A 27,120-nucleotide genomic window follows, 5' to 3' on the forward strand; every position below is an offset into this window, starting at 1 on the left:
CAGCTTCACTCAAGAAACTCTCAGGTAAGATCAAGTCCGTTCCAACATGTAATGCAGTATTCTTCCCTTGAATCCCTCAGAAATTTTTTCGAATTTGAATTGCATTTCGCTTATGCAGCTCCGAACGGACATGGATTGCCCACTTATTCTTTTGAAAGAAACACTTGCAGGATTGACAAAACTGATTTTGGTTATTCATTTTATTTTATTCTGTTTGTTTAAATTTTCACTGTTACTTAAGTTGAGTTTGACGTAGCATTGTATCCCACTTCAAGACTATTTTTGGTAGACTAACTATTGCCCTCGATCATTTATAGTGTTTGAAGTGGGCTACTCAGGTAGGAAAAGATCATTTCGACTTTGGGAAAAATCAAATATATTCATTTGTTGAATTTCGAGAATGGACATCTTGGGGTAAATGAAGAAGATGAAAACCTTTATCAAATGTCTTTATAAATTGTGTAAGCATATTCAAAAGTGTAAAAGTGTCATGCATTCGGATAAAATAAATAATTTTCCAGTTCATACAATCAAAACTCTTTGAATATAATGGAGATAATATGAAAACATCTATTCATGGAATCATATAGACACCTGCGTGTGGAGCAATGATGGCATTCTTGTGTATGCCATCGAATTTCGGATTTCAAAAAGGAAGCACTCAATATTATGAATACATATTATAATCAAGAAAAAAGAATAAAAAAGATTAAGTAATATAATACAAATGTTTGCAATACCAAAATAAATGAATAAATGTATTATTATGCTAAAAATAAACTTCTGACTTTTTATTTTGAGTTTAAATTACAGGTACGGAGAATGTAAAATATTTCCTAGATTGAGATAGGTCGGCTACTTGCTAGTTTTCACGCTGTCGTGATTTCAATTCTATTGTCGTTGGCGTGAGACCCATGATCTTGTCAATGAGCGTGCGCCTTCTGGCTTGTGCATGAGTCCCTTTTATTGCGGTCAGGCCAACGTTGCTAGGGCATGCGCAGCTGGAAACTTCGATAATCCCCCCTCGATGCCTTGTAAAGGAAAGGATGATGCGTCAAATGGAGTCCATGATGGTCACCATGTTCAACCAATTCCAGACTTTAATGATGTCAATGCTCTCCAACCGGATTAATAGCCAAAATCCATAAACACCGAGCTTGCCTAGAAGCAAGCCTAACCACACCCCCATCCACCTATTTGTACACCCCAAGAAAACCTCATCACAAAAACTTTGTGATTTTGTTAACTCACATTCAACGTTATCAAAACATTTAATTTATTGCCCACTGGGCAGATGTAAATAAAAACCGTACCAAATCAAAAAAAAAAGGTAATGGACAGATGCGCATGTTCGGGTAGCTCTTGCTTAAATCCCTTTTATGACATTAATATGGAAATTGTCTAAGAATCCGCGTTTCCATCCACCATCTACCATCCGACAACAGCTGTCAGATCAGCTGTGGCTAATAAAAACACAATCAAAAATTGTTAAAGTTGATTTGCCAGACCAAAATGAAAAATTTACCAACTATTTTGGCTGCAGCAAAATGTGAAGTTCAATCAGCTTTTATTGGCAGCCAATTAAGAGGAGTGGAATGACGACGAATTGGATCTGTACGAAAGCATTTTTTCTGCAAAAGAGCAAATGCCACGAAGTGTGTGGATGCTGGTACGTGCTCTTAAATTCTATTAAAAATACTATTAAAGAATGCGATTTATATTGAACAGAAGCGATACGGGACACTTTGGGAGAATGATATACCGGAAAACAACGACGAGTTCTTCAAAGAGTGCTTTCGTATGGAGAAGAGTACCTTTTTGTTTTTGGTGGACCGACTTGGTGTTTTGCGGAAGAAGGACACCAACTGGCGAAATGCCATTCCTCTTGAAAAGCGGATCGCTATAGCCTTGTACATCTTGGGATCATCAGCAGAATATCGTTCTATCGAAAGACTTTTTGGAGTTGCACAGAACACTGTGTGCAAAATTCTCCACGAATTTTGCCGGGCACTCATTTTTGAGTTTGCCAGCGAGTTCATGTCACCGGACTATCTTACTCCAGAAAAAGTGGACGAGTGTATCAAAGGATTCGAAGCAATCGGATTTCCCAAGTGTCTAGGTGCAATTGGTAAGACATAAATTCATTAAATCAGTTCATGGTCTTAGCAATGTATAATGTGCAGATGGTTGTCACATCGAAATAAAACCGTCAGCAGCAGAAGCAGTCGATCACCACAACTACAAAGGCTGGTACTTAATAGTACTATTCGCTCTCGTAGATAACAGGTAAACTGCCTTCTTCTTAGAGCTCAACAATGTTCTAAACGCATTGTATTTTAAATTTACTACAGATACAGATTTACCTATGTAAACATCGGCTCTGCTGGGCGCTGCAACGACTCCACTATATTTCAAAAGTCGAGCCTGGCAAGGAAAATGGTGTCTTCTCCGTTTCTTCACGAAAAAACATAGAAAATTTGTGGCGTTGAAGTTCCGGTGCTGCTTATTGGGGACTCTGCCTTTAGATTTTCCCAAACGCTGATGAAGCCGTACCCATTTTCCACAAATGCATCCGAAGAACAGCAAAATTTTAACTACAATCGGTCTAAAGCTAGGCTAGTGGTAGAAAATGCATTTGGCCATTTAAAGACAAGATTTCAGTTTATTGGGAAAGGTCTGAACAGCCACTACAAGAATAATAATGAAGTCATTCAAGCTTGCTGCATTTTGCACAACATTTTAAATGAGCACAGCAGCGCTATAAATGAAACTTGGCAACGGGCTGCAAATGACCTACGCGAACAACCAATTCGGACTAATATGTCTGCAGATTTTAGCCAACCTGCAGAAAAAATAAGAGCAGCTATTTCCCAATATTGGCTAAATGGTAACAAATAAAGTTCATAAAATATAAATCTGTTTGTTTTTTATTTAAATAAAATATCACATTTCATTTGGTCTATTTATTATAAATTATAAATTTATTAGGAATTCGTTGATTTTCTTAAAAGCTCTAACAAATCCGATTGGAATTTTACTTGGCTGTCTGCCATTCTCGACAATATTTCTGTCTGCGCTCTCTGATCCTCCAGTCTTTCTCGATCTATCTCCACAAGCTCCGACTTGTGGTCCACCTTTGCCGCCTGAGCGTTGACTGCCGCTGCAGGTAGAGGCTTCCCTGTCATCTGGGTCTGCATCCAAGAGCTCCACAAACTATTCCCTAGTATCTGCAATAAATACATTTTTTAGATCATTTTAATTTAAAAATATAAGTGTGGGGACATACTCTCGTTCTCCAAGGGGTTCTGCTCCATGTTGTGGATGCGGTATGCGCCTAGAAACGAGTGGACCAACTAATAATACTGCCACGCGGAAGGAGCGCCACCGCTTGGCCCCACTTTATTTTTTTCCTGCCTGCAAGGAATAAAATCGTTGAGTGGATTTCCATTATGTTGTTGCGCGCATATAAGTTACCTGTCTTGGTCTTTCGGGCTCCCCGCAACTCCTCGATGCTCTCCTGCCAAATATCGATGAGCAGGACCTCCATCTGCTTAGTCCACCTCAGTTTGCCACCGGCAGTTCGCGTATTATTGACTGTAAAATTAAAAGCAATGAATTATTACAAATATAAAGAGCATTTATGTTCATACCTATTGCTTTGTCGCCTTCCTTTTTCAAAAGTTTCCCGTCATTATTGTTTACGTTTTCGTAGTGAATGTTCCACTTTCCACTTTCAAGAAGAAGAGTTTAGGGTTTTCACCTAAAATTATCGCCTAACTATCGCATAAAATAGTCCGTCAAATCTGGATGGGGACCATCCGTTCAACGGATGGTAGATGGTGGATGGATCTCTGTGGGAAGACCCTATTAGCGTAATATGTTTCGCATCTGTTTATTATAATTTGGTACATTATATAAATTATTAATAATTCTTTATGCAGGTCGATTTTGAATACAGAGATATCCCTTAATTCAGCGAAAATTACAGGCTTTTTTCGTGTTTTAGTATTTCTTTGATGTCTACATTGCTTACAATTTTAGTATTAAAAACATCATTTTCGTCAGTGTGATAGTATCAATTAAATTTTGTAGGTCAAATGTGAAAAGTCGTATGTGATGTTTTCTTAATGGTAAGTCTTGATGAATAAAATCTTTTTTTAAATCTTCAGAAAGATATTCTACTTCTTTGAACAATTTGGAATTGATAAGAAATTGTTTATTAGAATTTTCAATTAAGACATTGATTTTATTTTGAACTTTAAAAAAATCATCATGATCCGCAGTTTCAGCCAACCATTACCACCTCTTTTTGATTTTGTAGATATTAACTCTGGCAAAATCAATTGGTATTTAATTTCCCATTGTGACCTCCTTATAGAATCTTATTTATATTATTTGATTCTATATTTATTATTTCTTTACGTGGAACAGTAAGAACATCCTTGTTGTCCTTAAACAGAACTATCAATCAACTATTTCTGAACTGGCTAATATTATGATTGACAAAAGAGGTATAAGGGAATGCATTTTCTGTAAGTTAACAAAAATAATTTGTTTATCCTTCATATTATCTTTGCGTATAATTCTGTTTCTACTATTAATTATTATTTCATTGGGCATAACTTCATTAACTACATGTTTTTAATACCTTGGTTTAAGTTTATTCCTTTTTCCGTATTTCTTGTCCTACATGATATTCTTTTTCTTTTCTTTTTTCATTATGTGTTTGTAACATTTTGTCTTGAGTTTTATTTCAGTATTTGGGGAATATAATCGTGCTCGATTTTCTTACAAGGAATGTCAAGACGTTTTTGGTTCGTTGTGGAATGAATACTCTGCTTATATACCTGAGCAGCTCTTATAACAATTTCAGAATAATCGGTTAGATTAAATTCTTCTTTTAAGCAACGAGCCTATGCTGTTAGTGTCTAATGTGCCCTTTTAACTTCTTTGTTTGAGGTACTTTTCCTCGGGTCTGCGTAGTGTTAATTTAATCCGCACCTTTGTGCAAAAGATTTAAATTGTGCCGACGTAAAGCTGATTTCATTATCGGTCATAAGTAATTTGGCTTGGAGAAATTATTGAAGGAATTCCATTACCTTATTTTCGATGTGTTATTTATTTTGAATTTCTTTAACTACTAGGAATTTCGAGAACGCGTCAATACAAGTTATAAAAGTTTGACTTTGCGCATAGAATATATTAAACATCTGCATGGCATTACTCATAAGATACCTTAAACAGAAGGCATTCGAATTGAGCTGAGTTAAGTAACTTCTGATCGCACAATGAAACAAAGTTTTATTTATATGAGTACGTGTTGAATCTCGCAGAATAAGACATTGAGTGGAATGAATGACAATGAATGAAGCGTGAAACGGAATGGAGACTTTAGCACAGCTAAAAACATTCGAGTTGTCCGAGTATTTGTTTAAAGCGAATGGACGAATATGAACGGGATAGAAGCGAAGGATTTTGTATGTTTTTTTTTTAGATTTCGTTGTTTTGTTCTGTTTTAGAAATTTAATATCAGATAAACGTTGCCGGACTGCCACTTACCCTGACAAAATCAATCAAATGTTTCTACATTCTAATATGTTAGAAATTAATGAAATTAAAATGAAGTTTATAAATAAACACATCTATATATATAATTAATTTCATTGACTTCTGTTTTGCTTTCTTTTTTTTCTGGCCAGCCTTCAAATGCATTCGAATTACGTCGTATTATTTCGTCGCGCTCTTACTCACTCATTTCCTATTATGTCGTGTTTCGTCGTGTCTGTCACTCGTACCCGCGGGGTTTTGCCATTCATGCAGATGTCTTGTATGTATTAATATGTAAGTTTTCTCCTTTAGTTGGTTTGGGGCTTTTCCAATTGAAATTTTGATTGCGTAGGAAAATATTATGAAACAAAATATAGCTTCGGTGTTTTTTGACATATTATCTTATACTATTGGGAATATAATTTTTGTTCTTTATGAATTTAGAATTAAATTAAATAATTATAACTGCAAGGGTATACAAACTCCGGCTTGCCGAAGCTAACTTTATTGTTCTTATTAGATTAAAGCCAATCCGTAGGTCAAATTCCAATCCTTCGATTTCATAAAAAAAATTCTTGTTTCAAATATATTTATATTGTGGTTATGTTTAATAATGGAGTACCCATGAACTGTAGATACTTTTTATATATTGATAATTCATATTTCTTTTTGAAAATTCCCTTTTTATTATAAGAATCAGTGGCTAGTTTTTCTGTCAACTCTTCTTAAATAAGGCACTCCCCTGTATGGTTCTAATGCAAAAAATTATCTTCATTGTTAATATTTTATCTTGTTACCTTATTAGCAGGCTGATTAACTGTTCCTTCCCTTTCTTGAGCTTAAGTTGGCTTCCTGGGTTTGTATGTACGATAATAGTTTGAACAATTATTGTTCTGATAATAATTAATTTGATATCTGTCTCGATTATTTATTGCCTGAAAAACATTACTACGTTTATTTTGAATTCGGAGGGATGGATCAGCGTCCATTGGCTCGATAGGTTGTTGTTTTTGATTGTTATTGTGCTGATTGTTTTGACAAAAATCAGATGTTGTGGCCAATTATTATTTTGATTATAATTGCAATTATTTCCCATTCCCTTAGTTTTTTTTTTGTTTGGAACTTGCTGGGTTAAATTTGAAGTTATTTCACCGATTTTTATTTACATTTTCAATACCTCTTTGCAAATTGAGTACGTAAATTGTTTGATTTTATGAGAAAAGGGTTTCTGAGATTGAACCGTTTTATCCAGAGATACAAATTCGAAAAGCATTGTTTCTTTTTTTTTTGTTTGTTTTCCCTTTAAGAACGTTGCCCTTATCCGTATGTCATTTAGGTTTTGTTTATTAGTAAAGTCGTTTTTATATTGACTTCACTATAGTATTCAGTAGCTGTTATCCGACACAGCCTAAGAATCCTTAATTTTGACTCAAGAATATGAATGGTTCGTTTGTTGTTATATATAAAATTCAATCTAGACAATATTTCTGGATAATTTAAAACGGTACCATGATTGTCCAGAGCGTCGTGTACAGCTCCCATGATTTTATTTTTTTAAATTGTTAGAGCGATAAAATATTACTGACTCTGAATTTTATAAAGACACAGTTCAGTTTCTGCAGCTTCCCTCCAACCTACGTATTGTGTTGGTTCCCCGGTGAATGACCTTATCACTAAAAAGTTATAGTTCGGTCGATTTCTTGAATTTTATAGTCTTCCACTGCGCTTGCATCAGTAGCTAACATTTCTTCTAAGCCATCTATTTTCTGGCTCACTTGGCTTAATTGAACATTCACTATTTTTTTAATTATTTCCACTGTTAAGTTTTTGGCTGTAGCTTAGCTTCCTGTAGAAAAATTTGATGAACGTCCGGTTGCCATTGTTAGTTTTAATTCACCAAAACTATTTATTACATTTTTCAGATCGATTCCTTTAATTCATTTGATTATTATTATTACTGATTTTATCAATTTTTGATCTTAAATTTATAAGTGTGAAGATCCTCATTTTATTTTTAATAAAATTATACATATTTTCACGGTACTGTCCGCTGGGGCCTTCCTTTTGATTGTGTGTTGTTCTTCTTTTGATGACTTGGCCCCACGTTTGTCGGCAATTAATTTTGTGATTGATCGTTGACTTAAACAATTATTTTTTATATTTTTTTTATTTTATTGTAGTTAAACCTTAATTCACTTAACTCACTATTGCATCAAGACACTTGTTTTGAGGGGGCATGAATTTATGCCACCTTTTTAAGCGAGCTTTTAACAAAACGTATGCGAGGCCGAAATGGTTATAAATGTATAGCCGAGAGAGATTGATTTTATGCAAGTGTTTATTTCTGCAGCGATGCGACTGCATTGCGAAAACCTTAACGAGCGAATGCCGGATGAGCCGTTTGATGATCAACGATTCCATGCGCTTATGTCAGCAAGCTTCAGCAAGCTTTAGTTTACATTATTTTTTGTCAGTAATGCTGACCAATTAAAAGACAATTAGTGATTTAACTTGAATTAAGTGACTGCTCCCGACACTCTCCTTTTGTTGGAAGAGCCATACTTTCAAGTGAAGTGGTATCAAGGGGCAGGACAGCTAACTTCCTCGTTGCCCGCTGGCATAGCCCAGAGTCAGTTTGGATCTGGCATAGCCCAGAGTCAGTTTGGATCTCGGTCTACGGCGTTATCTCCGGAGACGGTGCTCTCCACCACTAGGGGGTAGGCTGTCCTTATTGATGAGGACTAAATTGCCTGGATTAAGTTCCGCTCGGGAGAGCGCCATTTGCTCCGCTCCTGAAGCAACGAGAGGTAGTGGTGCTCCATTGGCGCCAGAACATTTTCTGCATTTGGCACACACGCTGCCACCGGCTCAGACGATCGAGGTTCAGATGGGTGATGTCAAGATCGTCCATTGAGGTAAATGTAGACCAAATGAAAAAGTGGGCAGTGAGCAAGTCAGTGCATCGATCTCAAGTGGGTTTCCTGAAATGGGGCAGAGTTAAACATTGCGAAAATTTCACAGGGTAAAGTGCGCAGCTCATGAGATGTGGGAATCGACTTTCCAACAACGCGGTCAAGCCTCCAAACTGTGGGGAACGAGGTGGGATGAAATTCTCCTTGGTTTCCATCGTAGTATGAAAAATCTACAGCTCGCTGCTTTGAGGATCGCTGAAGAACAGCTGCCGAAGCTCAATAAGCTCGTTTTGGGCTCCAACAAAATTGGTTGCGTTGTCCGATCAAATCATTTGAGGCTTTCCCCTCAGGCTTATTAATCTTTTTATGGCTGCAATAAAAGACTGCGTTCAAAGAAATCTGTTTTTTGGCGACCTCTGCATCTTCGAAGTTAGGCCCTTGTGCTTCACGGCGAAGTGCACACGCGGAATCCCTTTAATGAATCCCAGTCAAGCTTATCCTTCAATAGGACCTGCATAAAAATCTTAGCTTGATGATCGGGGCTATTAATCCGAGGGGATCGTAAAATCTAGCTATAGCCGAAAGAATGCTGCGCTTGGTTGCGGGCTGGCCTGTTCACCCGCTTGAGAAGCTGAAGAGCAAATTATCCGATAGAGTATACCAAGTCAGACCCAACGCCTTTTTCCGAATCATCTACTCCTTCACCATTTGCGAATCGGAAAATGGCTCCTGTCCAAGAGTTTCTCAACTTGTTGAAGAATTTTCACAACCTCTTCAATACTATCTCCTCCTAAAATAAGATCATCCACGTAAAAGTATGATTTTACGAATTGCCAAAAAGGCTGCAGACTTAGTGCCGTACGTTACGGTGTCAAGCGAGTATACTAGAATTTCGTCTTCGTGTCTATCGCGTCATAGAATGCATTAAAGAAACTGGTGGGGATGCGTAATTCGAACGCAACGATACATTTTGCAGACGTCTCACACAATCCAATGGTGGTTATTGCCCTCTGCTTTCAGTTCCGTTCTAGTGACTATCGTATACTCTACCCAAAAATAATTCGAAATGTCGGAAAATAATAGAATATCAACCTAGCTTGTGCAACATGCACCATATATCGAAGAGTTTTGTCGGGCAAGCTCCGGGGTGGTTATTGCCCTCTGCTTTCAGTTCCGTTCTAGTGACTATCGTATACTCTACCCAAAAATAATTCGAAATGTCGGAAAATAATAGAATATCAAGCTAGCTTGTGCAACATGCACCATATATCGAAGAGTTTTGTCGGGCAAGCTCCGGGGTACGCCAGCTTCCAGCATTAAATTCTGACTACCGGAATTTCAGCTTCCGCGATTTGGAGGAGCATATATCGGTTGGCCGGACCTTTACGCCATGTTCAACACGGTTGTGGGAACAAACGAGGACATAACAAAGGTGAAAAAATTCCAGCATCTTCGTTCATGCTTGGACGGAACAGCGTTGGACGCAATTCGATCCCTGGAGCCCACTGACAAGAACTGTGGCAGGGCATTAGAATAATTAACTTTGCGATTTGATAATAAATTATTACACTTTCAGGCACACGTTCGGTCATCGGAAAGTAGTTTGTGGCAGTTGAGCAACAAGGCAAATTCACATTTGCGCGTCCTTACTATATTGGCAACCTCGCAGGAGATTCTTGACGACGTTTTAACCCATCTCATCGCTTCGAAGCTGGACCACCAGACACAGGGGAGGTGGGAGGAGGGTTTTCCCGCCAAAGAGCTGCCAAAATGTGTCGAATTTTCAACATGGATGGATGATGGAAAACTTGGAATGTGCAAAGGTGGGAAAAGTAGATAGCAGCACCAGTAGTATAGAAACCGGGATTCTGGTACAATTTGCATATTAATGGCCCCCGCCCCTTACTAATTAGCATATTAATGACCCCCATCCACCACTAACTAGCATATTAATAGCCTCTGCCTCCTCATTAATGTATGCGGCCTCTGATTTTAATAAGTTGAGATGTCATAAAAATGTCACGATCATGTCCATAAAAATTATACTAATTGGCTCCCACCCCCACACCCCATGTGACAATACTGATCACGTAACCTTTTTCCTCATTATAAGGAATTAATATTTAGCAGGTGTTGCTGTGCAATAGAGAAAGGTTCCCCACATCCCCATGTGACAATATTGATCATGTATCCTCAAGCAAGAGCTACCCGAACATGCGCACCTGTCCATTGCCTGACCGCAATAAAATGGTCACATGCACAAGCCTGAAAGCGCACGCTCATTGACAAGATCATGGGCCTCACGCCAACGACTTCACGGCTGACTGCTATCTCTAACACGTCTCAACAGCTCGCAAGTAGCTGACACATCTCCGTCAAGGAAATATTTTCCAATTTCCTTACCTGTAATTTCAACTCGAAACAAAACGTCACAAGTTTATTTTGTAGCAAAATAATACATTTATTAATTTATTTTAGTATTGCGAACATGTTTTATTATATATTAAAATTAATTTCCTGGCTTTATTCCGGCGATTTGCATAGAAGAGGCAGGCGCACGTTTCCGACGTCAGGAAATTACAAAATGTAAAGTGTTCACCATAATTCGTAGTTTTGAGATCATGTCCACCTCGATTCATGAACATAGTTTTTGTGTTTAGGAGGTATTGAAAATGTTGACCAATTATCTGTGCTTTAAATTGTTCATAAAATTGGTAAATTTCTTCATAAAATTTCATTTAATTAATATTGGAGCCTCCAGTTCTATTGAAATTCTCACATCAATAGGACCAGTTTTCACTGATTTGTTTTAATATGAAAGATCATATAATGGGGGCTCTAAATTTCAATTCATTTGGTGTCAAATATGGTTGTGATTCACGATTATAGTAACTAGATTGAAATCTTGTATATATTTCATATGGGTGAGCATACTGATTCTTACTTAAATCGACATTCAGATTATCATCATATAACTCAGAATTCACGTGAACTTCAAAGTTTGATAAGTTATTTGTGATAAGTTCTCCATTTAGTGTAAATCCAATCGCGGTTAGCCGACAATTTCACATTCCAGCTGCGTTGACTCCCAATTTGGGGTTAACATATGAATCCCAACTCCGGAATGATATTGATATTGATATGATAATATAGTAAATCTTAGTTTTTGCCAAATCGCTCGAAGTTACATGCGGAATTTTCTAGGTTATATTCGTCATTTCCAGTTTACAAATTTGTTCATTTTTGGTTTGTTCAAACACATTGCCAAAATTCTTAGTTCGGATCAATACTATTTCGTGTTTACAATTTAACAAAACTTTTTTATAATCTTCAGCAAATCCCAACAAATTTTTTAATGGTACAGTCCACTGCTTCATCAAGAATTTAAAAGATATTGACTTTGAAGATTATCCAGAGATATACAATTTTTGGGTAGTAGTCAAACACACAAATCGTGTTCTTTTAATCTCACATCCATTTATTTCGTACTTCATTTCATACAAAAAGTAAGCCATACAATTATCTTAAAAAAAGTGGTAGATTATCAGTTGTAGGTCCATTCGGTGAATCTATTCTAATAATCCTTGAAAGTTAAGGTAACTTTCGTGAGGAAGCACGTACAAGTCCTGATTTTGGATAGTAATTCGAATTTCATCGTTTGGTTTACATGTTTGATTATACGATGAATAAGTATGAAACTCTGTCTTCGAAATACTCTCATCTGAGTAAACCTTTTCTCGAACATTTAAAAATTTCGTTCATTGTTTTTCCTTCCACCTTTTATATTATACTAGAAGCTTCAATCCTAACGACTTTAAGAATATTTTATTTTTCAAAGTAAGTGAGCTTCGTTTTACTGTTGATCCTCTTTCTATAGCTTTACAATTAGTAATGTTTGGCTGAGGACTTAAGCTACGTTTTTTTTTTCTAAATAATCATTCTATAAACCGAATGTGCATGCGAATCGAAACGTTTTCACCACGTAAATTCACCAAATCACCGTTTTGATCAACTATGCGTATAGATAGTATGCTTATTTCGTCACAGTTTACTGATAAATAAATTAGGTTATGTGGTGTCACTGTCATTTAATACCCAGACGAAACATTAATGCCAAACTCATGAAACGTCTGATTCGGTGTATTATCTACATATGAAACGCTGATTACATTACATTCAAAACGAATTGTATTAATTTTTAATATGTTCACAGTCTGATCTGATGGATAGGTTTTTTGTAGGATGTGGTTCTAGTAATTTTTGATGGAAACCAAACAGTTGTCCAACCGATCTTTCCATATTAAAGTAAACTGACTCTCGCATGGTAGTTTTTTCAACTTAATGTGTATTATTGTTACTTTGATTTTAAATGTATTTTCAAGGTTATAGTCTTTTAGTTTATTGTAAATGAAATCGGTAATAATATTCAATTCGTATTGTAATTGTAATTGTAATAACATTGTCACCGATGTAAAAGAGATTATTTTTTCATCAATATTTGGAATCGAATTATACATATTAAAATAGATAGGTGGAAAAAGCTGTATATATAATGGAACTATATCCATTCAAGGATAATGCAAGTGATCATGACATATTGAAATCTCTTCATAAACTGTGGGATTGTATGTATCCAACCCAGCTTTATATTGAAATTACTCCATACCACCATAATAAATTGATCAAAGCCTTTTCTGCATCTTCCGTTATCCATTTCGTTAATCCGTGCTTGTCCTCCTAACATTTTTGACAAACTTTTACAAATGTTTCATAATTCATATCAGTGTTAATATGGTCCCGATATATTTAAATCATCTTATTTTAACATTATAATAAAGTTGGCATTGTCACGAATCAGATGTTTTGGTATATGACTATATGACTATATACAAAAATAAGATCTATTGTTTTTTTTTTTACAAGCTACGTCACCGAATATCATAATGGAATTGTTTTTGGCTTCACTGGGGTCTAGTACACCGTCATTATAGGAGAATGTATGATATTCCATTCCTTTAATCGGTTTAAATAATTTCTCCAAGTACTCATATTTAGTTTGATATAAACTTTTTAAATATATATACAATTTTGGAGATTTAATCCATTGGGACTCTCTATTGAACTTAACATAACATTAGTTTTACCGCAATTCTAAGGCCCAACAATTAGAGCCCTTATTGTGTTCAGTTAGAGAGCACTTTGTCGTGGCAGTAGATTTTTCTCGTTTTCATAGTTAATATTTATTTTTTGACTTATTAAACGAATCTTTCAATCTAATGTTCCTCTTCAATAAAATGGGGAAACGCTTTTGTAATCGCTTCAGTCGTATATTTAATTGTAAACACGGCGGTGGTCTTGTCGATAAGCTATCAATACATTACTGTTTGAAGCCCATATTCCGGGATATCATTTTTGTGGACCGGATACAAAGTTACAGAAACGGTTGGAACACGGTGATCAAGGGATGACCAATTGGATGAAACTTGCAAGGAGCACGATATTGCACATTCTCAAAACAAGGCATTGAGTGAACGACATAGGGCAGACTCCATATTAATAGCAGTCTTGGTAAAAAAGCAGCAGCATACTTTGTTACAAATATAATGAAAGCCAAGAAAAAATTTGGGATGGGATTGAATAAAAGGGAAAAGAAAGGGTGGAAAAAGATAATCAAAAAAACCAACCTTTGGACTGTTATTAATGTTGCTACTAAGACATTAAAAAAGCATAAACCGTTAGACATTATGAGAGCAATTAAATTTGCACGTAAATCAATCCATCAATCAATGGTTTCTAAAAAAATTTTAAAATACCTCGTGTAATTAATGCACTCAAAATTCGAAGATTTCTAGCAATCGTGCCGATATTGACAGCCCTCAGCGCTCTTGGTAGTTTAGCAAATGAAGATATGGAGGAGAAGAAACAGGAAAATTGAAAGTGTGGCTGTTGGAGAAGGATTATATCTCAAGCCCTTTAAAAAGGATTATGGTTTCTTTCTTAAGCCCTATAGTAAGGGGAAAGGAACTAAGAAGCGAAAAAACTAATTTCTATGCTACCCAAGTGGTCTATCAAATATCGACATTATACATTTTGCTCAGAAATATATACCCCATTGTAGAGGGATGTTTATGAGAGATCTACTCGAAGAAGAACCAAAAAGTCGGGAGTGTGGTATAGTAAACCTAGATAATTCACGATCAAGTGGTACACATACGGTTGCATAACATCTGTGGGCACATGTGCCTCGATTTTCTACTTTCTTTCGTAGAAGATGTGGAGTCATAACCGGTATATTTAAGTGGTTATTTTTCATTTGGTGGTTGAGAATCAATATATGGGTACACGTATGTGTATACTCTGTATGGTATAAAAAGTGAAACCGCACGCGTTGAAACTCACAGTCTAAGTTTTTACTTAACATCGAACGTCGTCTAGAGGACAAGAATTTTTGATAATTCTTAACAAAAACTATAACAGCTCATAACAGCTAGTTACCAGCTTATAACAACTGGTAAGCAACTAGTTAACAGCTGTTAAACAGATAGTAACCATCTAATAACAGCTAGTAACCAGCTAAAAACAACTAGTAAGCACCTACCAAACATGTACTGAAAAACTGTCAAACAGGTAGTAAACATCAATATTCAGCTAAGTGCGACGTGTAACAACTGTACCAAGTCCAAAAACCTTAACCACCATCATGAATCAGGATAACTAGGTGAGAATTGTAATTAAAGAGTTCAATAAATTTAATAAAAAGACACTGCTATCAAAGGCAAGGATGCCTGAAAATGTAAGATTCCCGATCCTCAGGGCGGAGCGCAAAATACACTTTTTTGAATATAATGAAGAAAATATATCAAATCCTTTTTATTCGGAAATGGTATATAAATATTACAGATTATAGCGTTCCCTAAACATTACTTGTTTAGTAACTGAGGAGTGACTACATGTCTTTTACCCACAAAGCTTGTAAAATATACTGTTCTTGTCTAAGCTAGCTAGACAAGGTTCGGGTCACTCCGCGGGACGAGGAGGGGTATGAACGCTCGTCGCGGGCACTGGGACGCTGTGTATTACAGTATGATCACGTCGCGACACGGGTGACTACGGGTAGCTCGGTGCCGAACCACAGGCGATATGGACTGTGTGGGGAGAGTTATCGAATGTTCGTGTAACCGGGACACTTGTCGCTGGCACGGGGACACTAGATAGAACAGGACGCGACACAGGTAACTAGAGTAGTACGGTGCCGGACCAAAGGCGATCGAAGAACTGTGCGAGGGTAAGTTGACAAGAGTCTCCAGGTGATGGAAGTTATAAGTCTTGTGGGTGTTTAGATTTGTAACTGACTTTATTGAGCTGTTGATCAGAGCTTAAATACTACCATGACCCGGAAGTTTGGGTGCATACATTGTTTGTGCCTAACCGAAGTAGACACTTTCGGGTCACACCGCGGGACAAGGGGTTAATGAGCACTTGTCGCTGGCACGGGGACGCTTTGCTGGCAGGACGATCGCGTCGCGGCAATGGTAACGATGGTTACTGCAATGCCGGACCACAGGCGATGCGGAACTGCGCTATGGTAGAGCTAACGTGGTTAGCTGCTAGTTGAGATAGTGTATTACGAGCCCTATTCCCAGATGTAGGCAGTAGAACCGCGGAGTTAAGAGGTGTGTTGATAACTGTTTTATTCTTCATTTGGAACATGTTTATATACTACTTGGAACACGGAAGTTTAGTGTAATGATTAGTGAAGTAAGCTATATTCTAAAGTTGGTCAGGGAATTATGATTATGGTAGCAGTTTGCGTAGTTGGCTTTGCGTAGTTGACTGACGCTGCAAAATGTACTGACTGCATTGGCCGGTCAGTGTGCCGTTGAGTCGGTGAGACGGTGAGTTAGTGAGACATATAATATGCTGATCAGCAATTCTCATATGCAGTGGGTGCTACTGAGCGCCTGGTACTGTTCCCAACTTGGCTACTGCTTGATTTGTTGGGTGTGGTCATGTTGAGTACCTTTGGGTACGAACATACATTATCTGCTACGTTAAGCCGCATGTTGGGGTTTCACCTGCATTTGTGTTGACCTAGTTTAGCTTCTGGTTAGTAAACTGGTCGTCTACGCTGAAATGTCAGCAGTATGATGCTTGTTGCTGCTGTCCCGCTGAGTCTTGACCGACTGTCCCATACCTGCAGCGTAGGCACTATATTGTGCAGCTACTGTGCGCCTGGGCGCTTTTCCTTATAAGTTGCATTGGTCGTATGTTCTGCTCCCTGACAACTTACAACTCCGTCGTGTTGGGGGTTGCATGCGTTTGACCCATGCTGCGCAACCTTGCTAGACCGAGCCGAGTAGCCTTGGCTACGAACATTCTCCTCCCCATTGACGGGTTCGTCAATAAAAGCGGAGAGTAGCCACTATTTGTCAGTTGTCGACATGTTGCTCGTTCCTTATACGGATCTCGTGTTTCAGTTCGCATGTAAGGAGGAGTCTACTCGTCTCCCACAAGGACTGCACCTTCTTTATCCAAATGGTCCTAACATCTTTCGTCTTGGAAACCAACTGTGGATACGTAGTCCGATTGGTTTTGTTTGGCGTAACCTACGATATCCAGCTGATCGCGCTGTCCAACTTCATCCTGAGTCCTTTCTCTTATTGGACGACGGGTCCGTCCTGGTTTTTCGGCGTGCTGTCCTGGCCTTGCACCTGGGATGATGAATCAGATTCCGGTGTTGAATGCGATATTGGATCTGCCTTTGTCAGTGTTTAATACTTAATAAAATTGCCTACTTTACCATTAAATATTTATATATATTTTTTAGCTAAGGTCTCGTTAATCATCTATAAAAACTGCGGTGTTCTGTGCGTTTGGTCTCAGGTTGTCGCAATCGTGCTTGAAGATCATTGCGAAGTCGTTTTGGACCTTGACGGTTCGATGCGTTATACTTGTGTTCCCACCTGTTGGTCTTTATTGGATAATGTGCCAGGATTTTATGTACGTCGTAAACGCCGTCCGGTCTTGATCCGTACTCCATGTGGCCCTGTTACAGATGGTCTGATTAAATTATCCTCCCAATCGGCCTGTGACTGTCCACGACGGCTCCTTCATCATTCTTCCTAGCAATAGTTTTGCTGTTGTTTGATTTGCTGTGCTTGCCGTTACCTTGCGTGGTCCTCCAGTGCCGGACACCGATCCCCTGGAGATGTATTATGACTCCACTAGTGATTCGGGTCATGAGTAGTAACCACGTCCTCCTTTTTTTTCTTTTTTGATTTACTTTAAAATTAAATACGAGGGTGGTCCGATAAAAACTTAACCTCCAAAAGAAATATCTCCATCTTGCTCGATATACTATACGATGCTCCACCCGTCTGAAGAATACGTTTTCTGTCCAGCGAGTGACTTTTTCAAGTTTAGAAACAAAAAGAAGTAACACGGCGCCAAATCTGGAAAATATGGTGGATGGGGTGGCAGTTCGTAGTCCAATTCGATCAACAAATATTTTGCTGATTTCACTGCCGCCTCCCGCAGTCCTCCGAAATGAGGTGCCCGTGGTGGAATAAAATGGAACTCCGTTCCTATCTGCGAGCATGTTTTAGTAATTATTTCCCGAGCCTTATCCAAATATATCGTAGTTTTTAACTCTCGCAACTCGATTTTCGGCCCGACAAAATTCGTGGCGTTGTCACAATAGATGCTCCTTGCGACTCCTCTCCTTTCATTAAATCTTTTAAGTGCTGCCAAGAACGCTTAAGTGGTTAGATCCGACACCACTTCTAAATGTACTGCCTTGGTGGCTATACCTAGGTCTATACCTTATGGGGTTTCTTTCCTCGGACTTTGTAATGCACAAAGAATGGTCCCCAGTAATCCACCCCACTAATATTAAACGGTACCCGATCGGTTGATAGCGGACTCATGATCTGATTTAACAACCTTGGCCGAGCTCGGCAGCAGGTAATGCAGCGTCGTACTGTCGTCAATGCGGGTTTTTTTTCCTTGATCGTCCAGAATTGTTGTCGCGTGTTTTCCAACTTACTTCATGACCTGCTGGCAGCAGCATAGGATGTTTTTCTTCGAATGCTAGACTTGAATTCTGGAGTCGCCCTCCTACTCGCAGTACCTTGGTATTGTCCAGAAACGGGTCTAACGACCGGTAAGGATCTGATACTGCCACATAACCGTTCTTCTGCAACTGAGTTATAGTATGCTTGAATGCTATTCCTTGTATCTGTCGCACTATTCGTTGTAACGCCTTTGCTCGTTGTTCCGGAGTTATTGATCCTGCTTCTCTCTGAGAGTTTGGTCGACAATTGTTTCCAAAACGCAACATGCAGGCTGTTATTCCTACCAGCGTGTCAAATACCAGCGTGACTGATTTCCGTGGACCAATCATCGATTTTGATTAGACTCAGGACGTGATTGGTTATAGTCCGTTGTTCTGGGTCCTTCGTGCTCAGCACATGCTTAGTTTGTTGTTTCCAGGCTTATTGGTTCGTTGTCAAAAATGGCGGACCATTACACCACAATTCCTTTCGTTTAAGCTGTGTTGCTGAACACCCTCTTGACGCAAGGTCTGCTGGGTTGTCTTCTGATGCTACATGAACCCATTGCTCCGGATTTGATAATTCATGAATCCGAGCAATTCGGTTTGCCACGAAAGTGTGAAATGATGATGCTGTTGCGTTTATACATGCTAAAACTCGATCCTTTGATCCCTTTTGATTCTTTCTGCTAGCTCGGCTCCTAGCACAGCTGCACATAATTCTAGTCTAGGCAATGTTTGTTTTGCCAAGGGTGCCACTCGTGATTTTGCGCATAGCGGCCTACTTACTACTGTACCGGTGGATGTTATCGTACGAAGATAAGGAGCCGTTCCACCGCTGCTGGTTCTGCCGGTGGAAGCGGATGCCTGGCGAGCTGAATGGTAGCCAATACCTGACTATCTTGTCGAAACGCCTGCCAATGGGTTGTATCTTCCTTGTCCAATATCCCAGCCTAACGATTTTTGCCATAGTTGCTGCATAAATATTTTTGCTTCTGTCGTTATAGGGTATAGTAACCCTAGCGGATCAAATATTTTTGATAATTCAGAGCGCACATCTCGTTTTGTGACCCTCCCTTGTTCGTATGGCGTCGCGCGTCCTTTATCTTCCTTAGGGTTCCAGACTTTCCCTAGTGTTTTTATTGTTGCATCCGAGAATTGGCTGAAATCGAGGTCCAAAGCCTGGTCGCCCCTTGGAATATCATTAAGCAAATCGGGGTGGCTTGCGCACCACTTCCTCAACCTTAGTTTTGCCGACCCTATCTGATCTCGTTGCCGTATCACCTCCTCCAGCGTGTCGGCTCCAGATAAGCAATCGTCGACATAGAAGTTTTGTTGAATGGCATCTGCGCCTAGCTGCTGGATTGTCGGCGCTCTCTGTGTCAGATGTTGTAAACATTTTGTTACTAAGTAAGGCGCACATGCAGTTCCGTATGTCACCGTATTTAAATGGAAGTAACGCATTGTTTCTAGTGGGTTTCGTCGCCATACTATGATAACCCTTACCTTGAGGATGAACCCAGATTTGTCGATACATTTTTTCCAAGTCTGCTGAACGCGAACCGGTGAGTCCGGAACCGTAACAAAATTGATAGAAAATCACTCTGAACTGTCGGCCCGACCCTTAGGATGTTGCTAAGGCTCTTCCCTGTTGAGCTAGGCGCCGAAGCGTCAAAGACCACTCTTAATTGATGTCTGGTTTTAGAACGCAATGGTGGGGAATGAAGTAATGATTCCTTGGTAACTGGAAAGCTGTACCTCCGTCACGTGATTCAAACGTTCATACTCATCCATAAAGCTCAAGTATCCTTTTAGCATTGCCGGATCCCGTTCTAACCGACGTTCTAGACTGGAAAATCTCCCTTGGGCCAAAGCTAATGTTTTTCCTAGTACCCTTGGATTTTCTGCGAACGGCAGCCTTACCAATAGTCGTTGATCCGGGCAGAATTGGACGTTTTATAGAAAGTGTTCTTCACAAAGCCTCTCTTGGAATGTCATTGCTGGTACCTCGTTAAACGAATCTAGCTTCCAATATTTTTCCAGGGCTGGTAACGGATCCTCCCGTGTTATTATCATGACATTTCCTGCAATGGCTGCTGACAGTCGTCGCCTCACTGCGCCGAACACAATCCACCCAAGAGAGGTTTCTTGTAGAGTTGGCTTATCATTCCCCAAATCGATAAGTCCGGGTCTTATAAATCGAGAGTATACCTCGGCTCCCAGAAGTAAATCTATGCTTCCGGGTTGGACGAACTCTGGGTCTGCCAACACTACCGTGCTCGGAATACTAAGTCCTTCATCTATGGATTCTGACGGTTGGTTTTTCGTCAGTTGGGGTAAAATAAACACATCGATCTCCTTCTGAAAGTTTGACCTCAACGATGACAGCAGCACACGTGCCCATGACGAAGATCCCAGCGCCTGTTATCTAATTCCTTGAATACCTTGCGATGTGCTGAAGGTGGGGAGCGCAAGTTGATCTGCCATCCTTCTAGACATGAGATTTAGCTGAGAGCCAAGGTCGATGATAGCGCGACAATTTTCTCGCTTTGCAGTTTGTCCTTGTACTGCCACAATGGCTGTGACGAGTAATACGTAAGTATTCGGCTGTTGTTCGAGGGCCAACGCAGACACCTTGTCGATCATTGGGGTTTGCTGAGTTGGCAACAACCGGCGCCGTGGATTCTGGATGTTTGTGCCGGTGTGAGCCTATGTTGCAAATTTTACAATTGTTATCTCGTGATACCAATGTTTTTGTATGTCTCATGGGTTGAGCATCCAATGTTTCCAACATCCCGGAACGCCGTTCTAAAAAGGCTAAAACACTTTCCAGCAACGGGACTTCTGTCGGTGAGTGGCTGAATCTTCGAGAGCGGCTAACGTATACTGATCTAGTTTTCACCGCACTAAGAACCCTATAATTGGATCCCTTCTTTGTGCAGATTTCCAGGTTTCTTAAAGTACTCATTGAATTCTTGATCGTGGCATGTAAGGCCCTGAGTTGGCGTGAAGAGCCATCTATAGGCTTATAGTCAACGATTTTTGCTATGGCGGCGAATACTAAAATCCTTCCGTTCTGGTACCTGGCCTTTAACCGCAACCAGTTGTCGTCATAGCCACCCTGTGAGAAGGCTGTGTCTGTCAAGACGTTCCTCGCTTCATCACGAAGCGAGCTTTGTAGAATATGTAGTTTTTAAAGATAGATACTCGCCATTGAATTCCGGAATGCTAATTGGCGGAAGTGCCAAGTTTAGGCTCATTGGCGCGTTGTTTTCTCGAAGCAGGTTCATTTCGTATTCCTCATATAATGTGTGGAATTGGGCTAGCTCTGCTTCTGCCAGAGCTGCGGCCCCAGGTGTGCTATCCAATTCATCGTGGGCTTCCCTCAGTAACGCCCTATGGAGATCCAGGTGCCTTTGTAGAACTGCGGTGACGGGTGAAGATTCCAATTCGTTGCATCTTCTCTGCAACTGTTGGATTACCGTGTCAATTGTGGAGCCTCCCTTTACTTGCTCTCCTGTTGTGATCTTGATGTTGGCTGAAGTTCGTCTTGGGGCCTTCAATGGGCCGCTTCCAGTCGGTATGTTGTCCAGGAAGATTTTCTGATATTTCTCGACCAGCTCCTTAAGTACTATTAGTGGTGAAGAGTATTGAGTTCCCGTGGGTAATGCCGCTTGCTGGAGCTCTTCATCCAGATTACAAAATTGTTGCCAGAGCTCCCTTAGTTGTTCTAATCTACCGGCATAACAGCCTTTTCGGAGGCGTCGGTCGGCAGAATCCTTTCCATAACTCAATAGTGGATCAACAGTGTGTTGGGGTCACGCCGCGGGACAAGGGGGGTACTGACACACTTGTCGCTGGCACGGGGGCACTAGATAGAACAGGACGATCGCGTCGCGACACAGGTAACTAGAGTAGTACGGTGCCGGACCGCACGCGATCGAAGAACTGTGCTAGGGTGAGTTGACAAGAGTCTCCAGGTGATGGAAGTAATAAGCCTGTTGGGTGTTTAGATTTGTAACTGACTTTATTGAGCTGTTGATCAGAGTTTAAATACTACCATGACCCGGAAGTTTGGGTGCATACATTATCTGCTACGTTAAGCCTCATGTTGGGGTTTCACCTCCATTTGTGTTTAGCTTCTGGTTAGTTGACTGGTCGTCTACGCTGAAATGTCAGCAGTATGGTGTTTGTTGCTGCTGACCCGCTGAGTCTTGACCGAATGTCCCATACTTGCAGCGTCGGCATTATATTGTGCTGCTACTGTGCGCCTGGTCGCTGTTCCGTATAAGTTGCATTGGTCGTATGTTCTTCTCGCTGACAACTTACAGCTCCGTCGTGTTGGGGGTTGCGTGCGTTTAACCCGTGCTGCGCAAGCTTGCTAGACCGAGCCTTGGTTACGAACATATACTACAATGAATATTTTGTGTTAGTTATTCAAAGCTACGTTTGCTTTGCAGCAAAAATTCAATGGTCTCAAACAAGTCAAAAATCATACGATTTCACAATTGGAGAAAACTTTTAAGCCCATTGCTGAACTCTTACATGAACTTGTTAAGAAATATGAAAAACAAACGATTTCTAAATGAAAAGATAGTATAAAAACAAGGAAGAACGCTATAGTCGAGTACCTCGACTATCAGATACTTGTATCTCAGCTAATGGGACAAAAGGGAAATATGCAAGCAGCAAAGCTAGAGTGGGCGTGGCAAATTTTTTTTTGGTTCAATCAATAGGTATTGACGAGACCAATACATTTCAGTTAAATTTTTTTATCTAGCATGAAAATTGTGGGCGTCACAGGTTTTCGCGGTTTGTGGGCGTTAAAGTGGGCGTGGCAAATTCGATAGGTATTGATGAGAACAATACATTTCAATTAAAATTTTTATTCTAGCATCAAAATGTAGGAGCCACAGTTTTGGGCGGTTTGTGGGCGTTAGAGTGGGCGTGGCACTCTACTGAAACAAACTTGCGCTGCGCAGGAATCTCAGGAATCTGCGTGCCTAATCCCAGTATTGTAACTCTCATAGTTTCCGAGATCTCAGCGTTCATACGGACAGACGGACAGACGGACAGACGGACAGACGGACGTGGCTAGATCGACTCGGCTAGTGATCCTGATCAAGAATATATATCCTTTATGGGGTCGGAAACGCTTCCTTCTGCCTGTTACATACTTTCCGACGAATCTAGTATACCCTTTTACTCTACGAGTAACGGGTATAATAAAGCGTAAATTGAAAAAATTTAAAACATAATACGATGATGAGAGAGAGCTGGACGATTTCTACTTTACAACTAATGAGAAAGATCTGCAGTCTAATCGAAATATAACTCCACCAAGGTCTTTCGATGATAGTGATTCCTATAATGAATTCTTTTCACAGACGAATATAGAGGAAGATGTAGAAGACGAGAAAAAGCAGAAGGAAAAGAGTGAAGAAGAAGAGACGACAAATTTACCAATGTACAGAAGAGGCCAATATGGGTGTGGATGCAGAGCTTGAAGATATTAACACTAGATATAATTATGGTTTACGTCAAAAGGGCTTTTAATTTCAGGAGGCAGTGTCGAGCGGCAGTTTTCTCCAGATGTATACATCTCGGGCGCTCGCACTGCCGTCCGCTCTCCCTCTCCATCTCTTCTTGGGACTTCGGCTATTTCAGCGATCAAGTCACCCCGCCCCAACATTTTGATCCAGTCGAAGCCGGACTTCAAAATCTTTGGATTTTCCTCTCCTGGAGTTTCCTTTGATTTTGTCCCAGCAGGCTTGAACCGCTCCAGATAAGTTCCACTTACTATAACTGCCGGTCTTACAGCCAGTTTTTCGAACCCTATTTCGACTAACTTTCTGTATGATATTCTGTATGATGACAATTGTACACTTAAAACAATTCCAGTATATATTTCAGTGCAACTATTTAACTAAGATATTTCTCAAATACATTTTAAATTTCAACTGTGTGTAACATACGAGGTGTGTTCAAAAAGTAAGGTGACTTTGTATTTTCAAGAAAAACTATTAATTTATTTATCAATATTAATGTTGTCCCCTTCAAAGTAATCCCCCTCAGATACAATACACTTATGCAGGGGCATAATCGTGATGCAAAAGCCATGAATTGTTTTTCCACAATTCTGGACGTTTCTTTCGTATTGCTTCTCGCAAACGGCTCATAACTTTCAGATAATACTGTTTATTGACCGTACGACCATATGGTAAGAACTCCTGATGCATCACGCCATGGTAATCGAAGAATACAGTGATCAAAACTTTGACATTTGATCGAACTTGGCGTGCTTTTTTCGGTCTTGGCTCACCTGGGCTCTTCCATTGTGACGATTGGGCTTTGTTTTCGATATCATAACCATATACCCATGATTCGTCACCAGTTATGACCCTTTTGAGTAAATCTGGGTCGTCGTTGACGTCATCCAACAGCTCCTGAGCGATGCTCATGCGACGGTTCTTTTGGTCAAAATTCAGCAATTTTGGAACAAACTTCGCTGACACACGACTCATGCCCAAAACGTTTGAAAAAATTTCATGGCACGAGCCAAGCGATATACCGACACCTTCAGCAACTTCTCTGATAGTGGTTCGACGATTTTCCAAAACAATTTTCTTCACTGCTTGAACGTTTTCATCAGTTGTTGACGTGCTTGGACGTCCAGAGCGAGGCTCGTCATTGGCCATCTAGGAAGAGTTTGTACCACTTGCAAACATTTTTTTTTACTCAGAACAGTTTCACCGTATGCCACTGTCAACATTTCAAGTGTTTCGGAGCACTTAATTTTATTTTTTACACAAAATTTGATGCAAATCCTTTGATCCATATTTTTCGATAGCAAAAAATCGCTGAGCACGCAAAACAACTTGTTACCTTTACGCCTCTCACAACTAAACAAAAAAGGGGATTCAATTGAAACTTGGTACAGATGTTAGGGAAGAGTGTACCAACATAACAAATCAAAAAAATGAATAATCGAAAATATGTTGCCCGCGAAATTTGAAAGGTCACCTTACTTTTTGAACACACCTCGTATAACTCAGCCACAGAAAAAAATTCCCGATCATAAAATGTTTCCTTAAAATTTGCACTCTTTATTTTTTACTGTGTTCCAGCTGCGTGTGTATATTTACATACATATTCTAATACAGTCCACTCTAAGTACTCTTTCTTATAAAGCCCACTCCAACTACTTTTCTCGACCTAAATTATTTCTAAAATTAAAAAGAAAGTTACAATATCCACAAATTTACTCAAGCAAATCGTTTGCAATTTAGTTGTGCAGGTGACAAGAAAACGCACCGATTTACAAGCATAAGAGAAGTTTTTTACAATTCCCGCAACGTTATTCCGCTATTCGCACCCCACATATGTACATATGTACAGTGTGCATACATACGTATATCGATATTTTCACCAGTGCACAGTGGGTCAAGGGCTCACAAAAAATGCTCCCTTCAAACGAACAAAATTAAAGAAGGTAATTCTTTACATAAGTCCGACCATCCGATATAATAAATATTTATTGACTCTGCCTATCCGTCAGTGTGACCGTATTTATTTACAATCTTGATTGGTTCCTAAATTCCAATTGAATTTTAGCGCGTTTCCTTACTTTTGAAATAAAATTCTAAATTATTTTACGTCATGGCAACATCAGTAAAATCCGCTTTAACCCGATTTATGGCCACAGCCGACTGTCTGATCCACTTTGAGGCCACTGTGAACGCTTCAGGTGCTCCTACACCAACGTTATCTGCCTGTAAAATCCGACGCGATCACTTCAATTCCTTGTGACAAACGGTAAAGGCAGCTTACGACATATGCTCCAACTGCATTATAGCTGCAGGCAAGAGCGTCGCAGACACGAAATCCATACTAAAAACCAAGTATTACCAAACGTACTCCACTTATGAAATGTTTGCCGCGCAGCTGATGGAACAAATTCAAAACGGCTCCTCCCAAATACCTCAAGATCCAGTAACTCCTTCCCAAAATTCCACGTCTTATGGCTGCCGGCTCCCTCCTAACGACACGGAGGTTTTCTCTGGCGATTATCTTCGCTGGCCGACTTTCCGGGACCTTTTCACGGCAATATACATAGACAATTCGAGTCTAACGCCCGATGAAAAATTATTCCACTTAAATTTAAAAACAAGTGGCGAAGGTCATTCCATAGTTTCAAGATCCCCACTCACCAATGATTGCTTTCGCTCAGCCTGGAATAACCTAACTGAGCGTTTCGAAAATAAGCGATTGCAGGTGAACAGTACCCTGAAAACACTTTTCAATGTGCAATCCATAGCACAGGAGTCGGGAGGAGCCTTAAAGGAACTTCAACGCACTTTTCAAGGTTGCTTAACTTTCTTAAAATGTTCACTCTCTCATTACGGGAGCAATCCATCCAAAATAAAGCCGAAATTCCTACGTGGCTTGAGCTTGATTCCTGTTTGACGGAACGCCATCTAACTCTTGAGGCCGTCGATAGCTTTCGATCTGCCAATTTCCACCACGTCCAGTCCAAAGACACAAGTCGAGTGGCACAATTTCCAAAAATAAATTCCTTCAACACAAGGCTAGTTCCGATACCCAAAGGCT

At 39.7% G+C, this 27,120-nt stretch overlaps 3 protein-coding genes across 4 annotated transcripts in view; 2 read left to right on the forward strand and 1 right to left on the reverse strand.

The window, feature by feature from the left end:
* Positions 1 to 27,120, reverse strand: part of LOC139354007 (uncharacterized) — a 978,888-nt gene that overhangs the window by 99,318 nt on the left and 852,450 nt on the right. The window lies entirely within an intron of this gene.
* The window catches only part of LOC139354014 (uncharacterized), a 145,992-nt gene that overhangs the window by 67,674 nt on the left and 51,198 nt on the right, over positions 1 to 27,120 (forward strand). The window contains exon 2 of one of the 2 annotated variants that reach the window (XM_070998239.1): positions 10,036 to 10,282. In XM_070998239.1, the coding sequence (XP_070854340.1) occupies positions 10,036 to 10,282 (247 nt within the window). Of the gene's footprint in view, positions 1 to 10,035; positions 10,283 to 27,120 lie in introns of those variants that run through there. The other variant, XM_070998240.1, reaches the window with a different exon arrangement.
* Positions 770 to 2,915, forward strand: LOC139354011 (uncharacterized). The gene is made up of 4 exons (XM_070998223.1): positions 770 to 1,669; positions 1,729 to 2,128; positions 2,184 to 2,286; positions 2,352 to 2,915. The coding sequence occupies exons 1-4, from the start codon at positions 1,646 to 1,648 to the stop codon at positions 2,470 to 2,472; spliced, it is 648 nt and encodes a 215-aa protein (XP_070854324.1). The 5' UTR covers positions 770 to 1,645; the 3' UTR covers positions 2,473 to 2,915.

This window comes from Drosophila suzukii, assembly GCF_043229965.1.
Source record: "Drosophila suzukii chromosome 2 unlocalized genomic scaffold, CBGP_Dsuzu_IsoJpt1.0 scf_2c, whole genome shotgun sequence".
Lineage (NCBI taxonomy): Eukaryota > Metazoa > Arthropoda > Insecta > Diptera > Drosophilidae > Drosophila > Drosophila suzukii.

Bases quoted from the DNA above. Each gene is read 5' to 3' on its own strand.
- LOC139354011 (XM_070998223.1), top strand. From the start codon at position 1,646: ATGCCACGAAGTGTGTGGATGCTG. The intron at 2,129-2,183 runs GTAAGACATAAA...TATAATGTGCAG, and splicing joins CAAGTGTCTAGGTGCAATTG to ATGGTTGTCACATCGAAATA. The intron at 2,287-2,351 runs GTAAACTGCCTT...AATTTACTACAG, and splicing joins TTCGCTCTCGTAGATAACAG to ATACAGATTTACCTATGTAA.